Below are 14688 nucleotides of genomic sequence, written 5' to 3' on the forward strand. Positions count from 1 at the left end.
CTCTCTAACAATGGACAGACATCAAAATAATTAAACGAACGGACTGCGGATATTGGAGTAATCAGCGTGTATGAAACGAGGAAAGGCAGCGCAGCGCGAGGAAACAGGGCTGCCGCCAGCCCGCGAGGCGGCTGGGCCCACTGCCGCTGCCGTTCCGTCGCGAGTGCGAGAATCCCGTTCTGCGTTGCATGCCGCCTGGTCCCGTGGCGGCAAGTCCTGCCGCCTCGCGCCGTGGGGCAGCTGCCACGTGTTGCTTGCCGGGCCTGCCGCCACGGTCAAGGGGGTGTTTTTTGTCACTTCGTCTCAGAGGGGATCTTTTTTGACAATTTTGTTCGATGGATGGTCTTTTTAACAAAAAAAAACAGTCTGCTATAGGTCACTCCGCCTTGTCCCTGGTGAGCGAAGTGAACGTCACCACCGGCTCCAGCGGCATCTCCTTCACGTCGGCGGTGAATGTGTCGTACCGCCGGAACAGCTCCGCCACCATCAGCCTCCCGACCGCCACCACCATGTCCTTCCCGGGGCACTGCTTGTTCCCCTCCGCCGGCTCGCTGTTCTCCGGCCCGTTCGACCACACCACGTTCCCGAGCAGCCGCCCTTCGCCACCCACGAACCGGTCAGGGACGAACTCGCCGGCCTGCTTGAACACGCGCTCATCGCGGGTCGCCAGAGGCTGGTACCCGAAGAGCATCTCGCCCTTGCGCACCTGGTAGGCGGCGTCGTGGCTCTCGACCACCAGGTCCTGGCGCGCGCGGCCGTACTGAAACTCCACCGGCGGGTTCATGCGCAGCGCCTCCCACACCACCGACTTCACCAGCGGCATCTTGTCGACGGCGGACACGGTGATGTCGCTGCCGTTGGGCACGGCGGCGCGGACCTCGCTGGCGAGCCTGGCGTGCAGAGCCGGGCCGGCGCGGGCTAGCCACTTGATGACGTGCGGCAGGAAGATCTTGAAGCCTCCGTAGGCGTTGAAGATGGCGGTGAAGACTATGTTGTGGAGGAGCTCGTCGCGTGAGATGCCGGACTGCGCCTTGTCGGCGTCGTTGAGGAAGCCGGCGGCAGCTTCGGCGAAGTAGGCTGTCAGGTCGGCGTAGTCACGGCGAACCAGCAACGGCGGCAGGCGGAAGGTGTGGAGAAGGAGATCCTCGAGCAGCCACGGCTTGATGATCTTACTCGCGAGCGGGTGCAGCTGCACGCCGAGCCACTTGATGGCCTTGGTCACGGCGCCGTCGCCCATGGCCTTGCTCGGCGGCGTGCCGCCGAACAGCGCGGAGCAGGTGAAGTCGAACATGTGGTGCTCGTTGAGCTTGTTGAACTGGACGGGGCCGTCGCCGAGGCCGGCGTCGGCGGCGTCGAACACGGCGCCGAAAGCGGTGCGGAAGGCCGGCGCGACGTGGTGCATCCGTGCGGCGGCGAGGCTGATCATGACGCGCTTGAGCGCGGCGTGGCGGGGGTCGGCAGCGTCGAGGAAGGCGAGCGGGCGGTAGCCACCGAAGAGCGCGAGGGAGGGCATGAAGGTCCCGTCGAGCGTGTCGGTCTTGTCGACCTTGGCGTCGTCGAGGAGCACGCTGAAGCTGCGCGCGTCGAGGAAGGCGACGACGCGGGAGTCGGCGGTGATGAACGGCCCGGGGGGCATGTTGACGCGCAGCACGGTGGCGCCGCCGTTCCGGGCGATGCGGGAGCGGAAGTATTCCTCCGCGCCCTGGAAGTAGTAGTAGTCAAGGCGGTCGCGCAGCGGCGACAAGAAGGGAACGCCATAGCCGCCCGGGACCTCCCGGACGGGGAGCCCCGACGGCGATAGCTTGGCTTCCGCATTGTCGCTGCCGGAGCTGTTGGCTACCTTGGATGTCATGGCAGGGTGAGCAAGCGCTAGTCTATCACCAAATGCAATGCTCAGCTCTAGGCTGTAGCTGGTCTTGGAGAGTGACCAGCTCTTCTGCATTATATAGAAAGAAAAGAGGCACGCACATACATGGTTCTACAGTGCTCAAGGGCCAAGGCATCCGCATGTTGTGCCAAAAAACGAGAGAGGCGTTGGCGCTGCCACCTTACCAATTATTTGGCCGTGGCCAATATATTGGTTCTTGTTTGCACGATTGCCAACGTCTTAGCATGCGCTAATGCTCCATTGAGACCGGCAGAGCAAAATATCAACTAAGTAAAATTTAGCTAACTAGTTGTTGGTAGGGAAAATTTGTACACAAACAAAAATATAGGAACTCAGGGCCTCCAGCATTGGCTCATAGCGTATTTGATTTCATAAAATCTTGCCATTGCGTATCTATTCTAAACGGGTTCTAAAAAACTAAGTTCAGCCCCCCTCATAAGGATGGCAATTTTACCCATGGGTACGGGTACCCGCGGATACCGTATCCGCATGGATAGGGTATGGGCACAATTTAATACCCACGGGTAGTACCCATACCCTACCCATTTAGTCATGGGTAGGGCACGGGTATAGACTTTTACCTACCCATACCCTACCCGTTTATACTGACACGTGAACCTTACCCGTGATTCACATGTGTAACTATGATAAAGTTGTGTCGTGAACGTGTGAACCTATGTTAAAGTTGTCACCAATTGCCAATTTGAATTGACATAATTATCATGTACTCAACTATCTATTCTTGAGTTGAGATCAATGTTTATTTTGTCAAATGTGTTATAAATGAATGTAAAATTGCAAATAACTTGTGTACCGTTTGTTCTACTCGTTGGATGCCCAATGGGTATGGGTACCCGTCGGGTATGGGTACGGGTAAAGTTTCATACCCATGGGTACGGGTATGGGTATAATTTTATACCCATTGACTACATGGGTATGGGTATGGTATTGCTCTACCCGCCCCATACCCTGCCCACTGCCATTCCCTTCCTTCACCTCACTAGCAAGTACAGCCGGACTTAGCAAATCTGCTCCCTTAAACATCCGAGGACGTGCCCATGATCGGTCACCCCTCAAATGTCTGCTTCCATAATCGGATACCTCATTTAGCAAATCCTCAAATTCATACGACCAAATGCATCGTAAACTACCGTAATCCCACATATAGCATCTGGCTACTACATCAATACATTGCCATCGGACTATAAAAAAATTTACATGTTCTACATACATAGTAAAGCTATGGACAAAGATTATCCATGACTGCCCTTACCATTGGCATCTTTATCACGGAAGTAACGTTCGAAGACACAATATGAATCGAACCGGATCTGCTCATCACCGAGGTTGTCCGACTCGTGAGTGTCCTCCTTCTCCTCTTTGGGGGGCATTCCGGCCATGGCACAGACAACCCGGTTTTGCACTCGGGAGAGAGCGTGCATGCTCCTCTTTTCCCTCTTCTGGAGGATGCGGGCACAGATGGCTTCCTCGTCCAAGACAACATACGATACTGTCCCCACCATGTCGACAAGAAGGCGGGCCTTGGCCTCCCGCGCCCTGTGCTTCGCACGGAAAGCACATCGGTCCCTATAACATTCATACGCCTCCGCACCAGAGATGGTGCGGCAGGCGGAACTCATCGCATCCGACGAGGCAAAGGGTGCCCCTCGAGCCTCTAGCCTTGGGGTATCTGAGCGGCAATTGCGCCGATGCAATGGACTCCCGGCGGATCGGCTCAGATCTCCGTTGGGCGCTGTCCTCCCTGGAGCGGTGGAGGGCCATGTGGATAGCCATCGCTGGTGCCTCCTCGTCCCCGCATGGGATGATTCTAGTCGAGGGATCGTGAGATCTCGGAGTCGAATCTGCTACCTGACATGATGAAGATCGCCGGAAGGGAGACTGGGGCGAAGTGGAGTGGGGTGGCTAGGGTTTGGTCCGAGATGCGGATGGGGACGAATATATGTGGGTTCGGGGTGGGCCATTGTTGGTCGGGTCTGAGATGGTGGACGTGTTGATCGCCGACAAGTATAGGGGATCAATCGTAGTCCTTTCGTTAAGTAAGAGTGTCGAACCCAACGAGGAGCAGAAGAAAATGATAAGCGGTTTTCAGCAAGGTATACTCTGCAAGTATTGGAAGTAGCAGTAACAGATAGTTTTGAAGTATGATAACTCGCAACAAGTAACAAGTAGCAATAGTAACAAAAGTGCAGCAAGGTGGCCCAATCCTTTTTATAGCAAAGGACAAGCCAGAAAGTTCTCTTATGTGAAGAAAAGTGCTCTCGGGGACACATGAGAATTGTCATCTAGTCACGGTCATCATGTTTAGTTGATTTGAGTTCGCTACTTTGATAATTTGATATGTGGATGGACCGGTGCTAGGGTGTTGTTCTTGCTTGAAAAATCAACCCTCTTATGACTACCCCATCTCGCAAGCATCCACAAATACGAAAGAAGAATTAAGATAAATTTAACCTAGCATGAAACATATGGATCCAAATCAGCCCGTTATGGAATAACACATAAACTAGGGTTTAAGCTTCTGTCACTCTAGCAACTCATCATCTACTTATTACTCCCAAATGCCTTCCCTTAGACCCAAATATGATGAAGTGTCATGTAGTCGACGTTCATGTGATACCACTAAAGGAAGAACAACATACATATCATCAAAATATCAAATGAATACCAACTTCACATGATTACTTATAACAAGACTTCTCCCATGTCCTCAAGAACAAAAGTAACTACTCACAAATCATATTCATGTTTAAGATCAGACGTGTATTGAATATGCTTGAGGATTTGAACATTTAATTTTCTACCAAATAAACCAACTAGCATCAACTACAAGATGCAATCAACACTACGAGCAAACCACATGTACCAATATGAGGTTTTGGGACAAAGATTGAATATAATAGATACACTAGGGTTTGAAAGGAGATGGTGCTAGTAAAGATGTTGATGAAAGGTCCTCCCACGATGAGAGGGTCGTTGTTGATGTCAATGGCTTCGATTTCCCCCTCTTGGAGGGACGTTTCCCCGGTGGAATTGCTCCGTCGGAGAGCAAAAGTGCTCCTGCCGAGGTTCCGCCTCGAGATGGCGGTGCTTCATCCCTAAAGTCTTTCTCTTATTTTTTATAGGGTAAAAGCCTTCATATAACAGAAGATAGGCACCGGAGGCCAGCTGTGGGCCCCACAAGGTATTAGGTCGCACCCTAGGGGGTGGGTGCGCCCTATTGCCTTGTGAGAAGCAGGTGGGCCCCCTCTCGTATTTCTTTGTTCCAATATTTTTACATATTCAATTAAAAATCCTCGTGAAGTTTCAGGTCATTTGGAGCTTCGTAGAATAGCTATCTCTACTGTAGCTCTCTTAGGTCTAGAATTTCAGCTACCGGTAATTTCCCTCTCCATGTAAATCTTGCAAATTAAGAGAGAAAAGGCATTAGAATTGCATCATAAAATGAAATAATGAACAAAAACATTATAAATAATAGTAGGAAAGCATGATGCAAAAATGGACATATCACGCGCCCAGGCACGTCTGGACCTCCCCATATCTACCCCAGATTTGGGCTGGATATTAGGGGTGTCGGTCAGCCCAAATGTAAAGGGCCGGTTTGAGGCGCTCGACTGGGTCATGATTTGTGAATGGTCACTGGCCGGGCCGTCTGCCCGGACATATAGGGAGTGTTTGAGCAGTCCGGCTGTAGAGGCTCTTAGCCCCCTCTCCCCCACCACTTCTTTCTCTCTCTCCTACGTTGTCGTGGCTTCACCCCCCTTTCACTTTGTTGTGAGCATGATGTTCTAACTCTTTCAAGCACATCTTGTGCCATGAGGGGGAATGAACATTCTAGATGTATACGTTACTATCACTACATGCATAAAAGATAGCAAGGTGCACCACAATTAGGGCCAATTTATCCTAATATAATATCGTTCAACATGTGGATTCACAAAGTAACTGAGAGCAGGTGTAAAACATGAAGCCATAACCGAAATAGTTACCACAGCTGGAGCAATCTATAGGGGAAAGTCCTCATGTAAGCACGTTTCGATAAAAAATGGAAATGATTTCGCATAGCGAGAGGCTATTTTAAGACCAATACATATGATAATTAGCGTATATTTAATTGATCCAAGACACAATGTTTAATAATCAAGTAATGAGAAATCATCTAAGGTTAGAAAATGGACCCTTATATATGGTCGTCTCTAACCATTGACTACATGTAGCACAAGGTGAATAGTTGTGTGGCTAATGTTAGAAAAATAGTGCTTCTACAAACAAGCACATTTCATGGATGCAACGTTCATCATCAATAACTTTTTGCCATAGTATCTTACTACATCATCAATACTACAAAAATATCAACATATCGAAGAGCCCATATATGTTGTGCCTCCAATATCAAAGCCTCCAAGCAACACCAAACTTGAGCAATAAATACCAAAGCAAGCAAGAACTTGAGTAAAAAAATATGACAAAAGACTAACAAACGGATGGGGGCATGAGCATTTTCCACTACTAGGAAAATGCTTATAGGTAGACATTTAGCAGTAGCGTTGTGTACGCTTGAAAAAACCAGCGCTGCAAGCGCATGTTAGAAGTAGCCCGTGGTTTCCCACCCAGCGTTGTTGCTAATGGGCCACGCTCTTGGCCCCTTTAGCTATAGTGCTGGGCCCCTCCCCCAAGCTGCTGCTAAGCCCACCTCTGCTTCTCCCGCGCTGGCCCGCGCGCCCCTCTCTCTCACTAACTCACAATCACGCTCACACTCTCCCTCAATCCCCGCATGATCCGGCCGCGGTCCCCGCCTACGCCGGCCTTCCTCCCCCTTCGACCGGCCTCCCCCGCACCGACCCTCCTACCCCGAAGTCCACCCTCCCCCGTGCCGGCCCTCCTCCGCCGCCGGCCGCCCCCCGCGCCGGCCCTCCTCCTCCAGCGGGAGGTACTCTTCCCTCCTTCCTCCTCCTCTCTCCCTCCCTAGTTATAGTTATTAGAGATTAGATATTTTGAACCCAATGTAGTTGAAAAAATGTAGGTTCTTAGAATAATGTAGGTTATGATCGAACCCTAGCTAGGACAGATTAGGTAGTATGAACCCTAGGTTTTTAAATTAGGACATAATTGAGCTAGGTTTTTAAAATAGAACTTAGGTGTTTTACGTGTATTTAAGAGAATTCTAGGTGTTTTAGTTGTTTTAGGTGTAGTTAACAAATTCTAGGTATTTATTTAGTTAAAGCGATTATTGTTATTTTTTTAGTTAAAGCAATTTTTCCTGTTATATGCAAATTCGCAGTGGACATGTCATATTTTGAACATGTCATATTTTTCCGAGTGGCCTATGTTTTGCCAGAATGTCGATTCGTTTACGTTATGGCAAATTTCAGGCGCTCGATATGTCCGGCTTTTAGCAAAGTTCATGCCGAATTTTGCTAAGTGTTTATTGCTACCTCTTGAGCATGCGTTGGTTTTCCCTTGAAGAGGAAAGGGTGATGCATCAAAGTAGCGTAAGTATTTCCCTTGGTTTTTAAGAACCAAGGTTTCAATCCAGTAGGAGGTTACACGCAAGTCGCCTTGTACCTGCACAAACAAATAAGAACCTTGCAACCAACGCGATAAATGGGTTGTCAATCCCTTCACGGCCACTTGCAGAAGTGAGATCTGATAGAGATAATAAGATAAATATTTTTGTTATTTTTGTCATATATATTGAAAAGTAAAGATTGCAAAATAGTAAACGAGATGCAATGTAAATAAAAGAGATACAATACGATGGAAAGAGACCCGGGGGCCATGGGTTTCACTAGTGGCTTCTCTCAAGATAGCATATCTTACTGTGAGTGAACAAATTACTGTCGAGCAATTGATAGAAAAGTGCATAGTTATGAGAATATCTAGACATGATCATGTATATAGGCATGACGTCCGTGACAAGTAGATCGAAACGATTCTGCATCTACTACTATTACTCCACACATCGACCGCTATCCAGCATGCATCTAGAGTATTAAGTTCATAAGAACAGAGTAACGCATTAAGCAAGATGACATGATGTAGAGGGACAAACTCAAGCAATATGATATAAACACCATCTTTTTATCCTCGATGGCAAGAATACAATACGTGCCTTGCTGCCCCTGCTGTCACTGGGAAAGGACACCGCAAGATTGAACCCAAAGCTAACCACTTCTCCTATTGCAAGAAAGATCAATCTAGTAGGCCAAACCAAACTGATAATTCAAAGAGACTTGCAAAGATATCAAATCATACATATAAGAATTCAGAGAAGAATCAAACATTGTTCATAGATAATCTTGATCATAAACCCACAATTCATCGAATCTCGACAAACACACCGCAAAAAGTATTACATCAAATCGATCTCCAAGAAGATCGAGGAGAACTTTGTATTGAGAGTCAAAGAGAGAAAAGAAGCCATCTCGCTAATAACTATGGACCCGAAGGTCTGTGGTAAACTACTCACACATCATCGGAGAGGCTATGGTGTTGATATAGAAGCCCTCCGTGATCGATTCCCCCTCCGGCGGAGCGCCGAAAAAGGCCCCAAGATGAGATCTCACGGGTACAGAAGGTTGCGGCAGTGGAATTAGGGTTTTGTGGTGCTCCTGGATGTTTTCGGGGTATATTAGTATATATAGGCGAAAGAAGTAGGTCGGTGGAGCCACGAGGGGCCCACGAGGGTGGGGGCGCGCCTACCCCCCTGGGCGCACCCTCCTACCTCGTGGCCGCCTCGTTGCTTCCTTGACGTCCACTCCAAGTCTCCTGGATTGCGTTGTTCCAAAAACGATTCTCCCGAAGGTTTCTTTCCGTTTGGACTCCGTTTGATATTCCTTTTCTGCGAAACACTGAAATAGGCAAAAAACAGCAATTTGCACTGGGCCTCCAGTTAATAGGTTAGTCCCAAAAATAATATAAAAGTGCATAATAAAGCCCATTAAACATCCAAAACAGATAATATAATAGCATGGAACAATCAAAAATTATAGATACATTGGAGACATATCAAGCATCCCCAAGCTTAATTCATGCTCGTCCTCAAACAAAATTTTTGATGTGGAATGCTACCTAACATAATTTTCAATGTAATTCTCTTTATTATGGCATGAATGTTCAGATCCAAAAGATTCAAGATAAAATTTTAATATTGACATAAAAATAGTAATACTTCAAGCATGCTAACCAAGCAGTTTATGTCTTATCAAAATAACATAGCCAAAGAAAGCTTATCCCTACAAAATTATATAGTTTGGACATGCTTCATTTTTGTCACACAAAATGCTCCCATCATGCACAACCCCGGTTTCAGACAAGCAATTGGTTCATACTTTTTAACGCGCTTCCACCGTTTCAACCGTCATGCAATACATGAGCGTAAGCCATGGACATAGCACTATGGGTGGAGTAGAGTATGATGATAGGGATTATGTCAGAAAACAAAAAAGGAGAAAGTCTCACATTGACGCGGCTAATCAACGGGCTATGGAGGTGCCCATCAATTGATGTCAATACGAGAAGTAGGGATTGCCATGCAACAGATGCACTAGAGCTATAGATGTATGAAAGCTCATCAAAAAAAAACTAAGTGGGTGTGCATCCAACTTGCCTGCTCACGAAGACCTAGGGAATTTTGAGGAAGCCCATCATTGGAATATACAAGCCAAGTTCTATAATGAAAAATTCCCACTAGTATATTAAAGTAACAAAATAAGAAACTCTCTATCATGAAGATCATGGTGCTATTTTGAAGCACAAGTGTGGAAAAAGGATAGTAACATTGTCCCTTCTCTCTTTTTCTCTCATTTTTTATTTGGGCTTCTTTGGCCTCTTTTTTCTCTTTTTTTAAAAAAAAGTTTTCTATCTTTTTTTTATTTCGTCCAGAGTCTCATCCCGACAAGTGGGGGAATCATAGTCTCCATCATCCTTTCCTCACATGGGACAATGCTCTAATAATGGAAATCATCACACATCTATTTATTTAAAACTCAAGAATTACAACTCAATACTTAGGACAAAATATGACTCTATGTGAATGCCTCCGGTGGTGTACCGGGATATGCAATGAATCAAGAGCGACATGTATGAAAGAATTATAAAGGTGGCTTTGCCACAAATACGATATCAACTACATGATCATGCAAAGCAATATGACAATGATGGAGCGTGTCATAATAAACGGAACGGTGGAAAGTTGCATGGCAATATATCTCGGAATGGCTATTGAAATTGCATAATAGGTAGGTATGGTGGCTGTTTTGAGGAAGACATAAGGAGGTTTATGTGTGATAGAGCGTATCGTATCACGGGGTTTGGATGCACCGGCGAAGTTTGCACCAACTCTCAAGGTGAAAAAGGGCAATGCATGGTACCGTAGATGCTAGCAAATTGCGGAAGGGTAAGAGTGCATATAATCCATGGACTCACATTAGTCATAAAGAACTCATATACTTATTGCAAAAGTTTATTAGCCCTCGAAGCAAAGTACTACTACGCATGCTCCTAGGGAAAGGGTTGATAGGAGTTAACCATCGCGCGATCCTGACCTCCACTCATAAGGAAGGCAATCAAAGAACACCCCATGCTTCAAATTTGTCACACAACGTTCAACATACGTGCATGCTACGGGACTTGCCAAATTTAACACAAGTATTTCTCAATTTCATAATTACCCAACTAGCATGACTCTAACATTACCACCTTTATATCTCAAAACAATTATCAAGTATCAAATTTATCAAAGTGTTTAATGCACTCCATATGAAAGTTCTTATTTTACCCAACTTGGATGCCCATCATATTAGGACTAATTTTATAACCAAAGAAAATTACCATGCTGTTCTAAAAGACTCTAAAAATAATATAAGTGAAGCATGAGAGATCAATAATATCTACAAAATAAAACCACCACCGTGCTCTAAAAAGGTATAAGTGAAGCACTAGAGCAAAATTGTCTAGCTCAAAAGATATAAGTGAAGCACATAGAGTATTCTAATAAATTCCGATTCATGTGTGTCTCACCAAAAGGTGTGTACAGAAAGGATGATTGTGATAAACTAAAAAGCAAAGACTCAAATCATACAAGACGCTCCAAGCAAAACACATATCATGTGGTGAATAAAAATATAGCCTCAAGTAAAGATACCGATAGACGAAGACGAAAGAGGGGATGCCTTCCAGGGCATCCCCAAGCTTAGGCTTTTAGTTGTCCTTGAATTTTACCTTGGGTTGCCCTAGGCATCCCCAAGCTTAGGCTCTTGCCACTCCTTATTCCAAAATCCATCAAATCTTTACCCAAAACATGAAAACTTCACAACACAAAACTCAACAGAAAATCTCATGAGCTCCGTTAGTGCAATAAAACAAACCACCACTTTAAGGTACTGTAATGAACTCATTATTTATTTATATTGGCGTTAAACCTAATGTATTCCAACTTCTCTATGGTTCATACCCCCCGATACTAGCCATAGATTCATCAAAATAAGCAAACAACACACAAAAAACAGAATTTGTCAAAAACAGAACACTCTGTAGCAAGCTGTAACTCTCGAATACTTCTGGAAGCCCATAAATTCTACCAAATTAGGAAGCCCTAGGTAATTTGATTATTAATCTTATTCAAAAAGAATCAACTGAAAAGCACGTTTCTGTGATTTATGAAAACTAATCTCGTGCGTGCAAAAGTTTGTGTTTTTAGCAAGATCAAATTAACTACCACCGTAGGTTATCCTAAAGGTTTTACTTGGCACAAACACTAATTAAAACAAAAAACCACATCTAACCAGATGCTAGATGAATTATTTATTACTAAACAGGAACAAAAAGTAAAGAACAAAAAAAATTGGGATGCCTCCCAACAAGCGCTATCGTTTAATGCCCCTAGCTTGGCATAAAAACAAGAATAGATCTAGGTATTACCATCTTTGGTATTTATCTTTTTAATGGAGTTATGCTCAGATCCGGGAGGTTCCTTGCGTTTTCCTTCATGCTCGGAGATCTTTAGGTCTAGAGCATCCAACCGCTTATTGCAAAGTGTAATCAATGTATTCATGCGGTTGAGATTCCCACCAACATTTTTAAGAGGTTCAATAGATTTTTGCAATTCACATAATTTCTCTAAGATTTGGGTTCCTTCTTGAGTAAGGAGTGGACCCTTTTGTGGGGGAAGTACTCCTACTATCCCCTCTGTAATTTCAGAAGCAATACTAGGATCAATTTCAATAAAATTCCCTTTGGCGGCAAAATCAAGGAGTTGTCTATGGGATATGGTTAGCCCAACATAAAATTTGCGAAGTAAAATCTTGAAATCTGCCTCTATAGTGCAACTACGATAGGATTCTATCATCCTATACCAAGCATCTTTTAAGTTTTCTCCTTGTCTTTGTTTGAAGTGGAGGACTTCAAAATAGGGAGACGAAGGAAGGGAGAAAGAGCTACCCATGACGGCGAAATAAATGATCTAACACACGAGCACACAAGAAGCAAGCAAAAAGAGACGGACAGAAAAAGGGCGGATAAAACGGCAAGGGTGAAGTGGGAGAGAGGAAAACGAGGCAAATGGAAAGTAATGTAATGCGAGGGATAAGAGTTTGTGATGGATACTTGGTATGTCTTGACTTGTGCGTAGATCTTTCCGGCAACGATGCCAGAAATCGGCGAGTTGTCGAGAGATCAAATCTTGACTTGACTTGGCGTAAGCCTCCTCGGCAACGGCGCCAGAAATCCTTCTTGCTACCTCTTGAGCATGTGTTGGTTTTCTCTTGAAGAGGAAAGGGTGATGCAGCAAAGTAGCGTAAGTATTTCCCTCAGTTTTTGAGAACCAAGGTATCAATCCAATAGGAGGTTACACGCAAGTCTCCTTGTACTTGCACAAACAAATAAGAACCTTGCAACCAATGCGATAAACGGGTTGTCCATCCCTTCACGACCACTTACAGAAGTGAGATCTGATAGAGATAATAAGATAAATATTTTTTTATTATTGTTGTATATATTGAAAAGTAAAGATTGCAAAATAGTAAATGAGATGCAATGTAAATAAAAGAGATACAATACAATGGAAAGAGACCGGGGGGCCATAGGTTTCACTAGTGGCTTCTCTCAAGATAGCATATCTTACGGTGAGTGAACAAATTACTGTCGAGTAATTGATAGAAAAGTGCATAGTTATGAGAATATCTAGGCATGATCATGTATATAGGCATGACGTCCGTGACAAGTAGATCGAAACGATTCTGCATCTACTACTATTACTCCACACATCGACCGCTATCCAGCATGCATCTAGAGTATTAAGTTCATAAGAACAGAGTAACGCATTAAGCAAGATGGCATGATGTAGAGGGACAAACTCAAGCAATATGATATAAACACCATCTTTTTATCCTCGATGGCAACAATACAATACGTGCCTTGCTGCCCCTGCTGTCACCGGGAAAGGTGTCACGCCCAATATGCGACCCTATCCAAAAGGAACTCGAAGGTCCCACCAAGGATAGACCCGCATATTGAAACGCTTTTGCAAGGTGGATATCATTACATCAACATTACATAATAGATGGGGATACATACATAAGGCATACAATGCCACATGAATACAACATCACAATACATCAGAGCATCATCCGACTACGGATGAAACACAAACAGAAACTCAAACGACATCCACCCTGCTAGCCCAGGCTGCCGACCTGGAACCTATCCCCTGATCAAAGAAGAAGCAGAAGCAGCACTTCAAGACAAGCAAACATCGCTCTTGCGTCATGATCATCACACAACCTGTACCTGCAACTGTTGTTGTAGTAATCTATGAGCCACGAGGACTCAGCAATCCCATTACCATGGGTATCAAGACTAGCAAAGCTTAAAGGGAAAGGAAGGGGTAAAGTGGTGAGGCTGCAGCAACGACTAAGCATATATGGTGGCTAACATACGCAAATAAGAGCGAGAAGAGAGCAAATGGAACGGTCGTGAAGCTAGCAATGATCAAGAAGTGATCCTGAACTCCTACTTACGTCAAACATAACCCAGAAACCGTGTTCACTTTCCGGTCTCCGCCGAAAAGAGACCATCACGGCTACACACATGGTTGATGCGTTTTAATTCGGATCTGGTGTCAAGTTATCTACAACCGGACATTAACAAATTCCCATCTGCCTATAACCGCAGGCACGGCTTTCGAAAGATTATACCCTGCAGGGGTGTCCCAACTTAGCCCATGACAAGCTCTCGCGATCAACGAAGGAATAGACCTTCTCCCAGGAAGACCCGATCAAACTCGGAATCCCGGTTTACAAGACATTTCGACAATGGTAAAACAAGACCAGCAAAGCCTCCTGTTGTGCCGACAAATCCCGATAGGAGCTGCACATATCTCGTTCTCAGGGCACACCGGATTGTCCAAACTTCCGGTAGGCCAGCCCAGAGTTGCCCCTGGTGGCCACCGGCGGTTGACAGGTTGGACCAACACTCACAACGAGCACTGGCCCGTGGGGGATAAAATAAAGATGACCCTCGAGAGCGCGACTCTCAAGGGAAAAAGGGCTAGGTGAGGCAAATGGTAAAACCAAGGTTAGGCCTTGCTGGAGGAGTTTTATTCAAAGCGAACTGTCAAGGGGGTCCCATAAATCACCCGACCGCGTAAGGAACGCAAAATCCGGGAACATAACACCGGTATGACGGAAACTAGGGCGACAAGAGTGGAACAAAACACCAGGAAAAAGGCCGAGTCTTCCACCCTTTACCAAGTATATAGATGCATTAATAATATAAGAGATATT

The 14688-nt window shown here is 45.5% G+C and overlaps 1 protein-coding gene across 1 annotated transcript; it reads right to left on the minus strand.

Annotated features, from left to right (window-relative positions):
• Positions 1-303: 303 nt before the first annotated feature.
• Positions 304-1976, minus strand: LOC119325214 (allene oxide synthase 4-like). Its single transcript, XM_037598962.1, has one exon. It carries the CDS (start codon positions 1940-1942, stop codon positions 377-379), a length of 1566 nt encoding a protein of 521 aa, XP_037454859.1. The 5' UTR covers positions 1943-1976; the 3' UTR covers positions 304-376.
• Between the last annotated feature and the right edge of the window lie 12712 nt (positions 1977-14688).

The sequence above is a fragment of the Triticum dicoccoides genome, chromosome 6B (assembly GCF_002162155.2).
Source record: "Triticum dicoccoides isolate Atlit2015 ecotype Zavitan chromosome 6B, WEW_v2.0, whole genome shotgun sequence".
Classification (NCBI taxonomy): Eukaryota; Viridiplantae; Streptophyta; class Magnoliopsida; order Poales; family Poaceae; genus Triticum; species Triticum dicoccoides.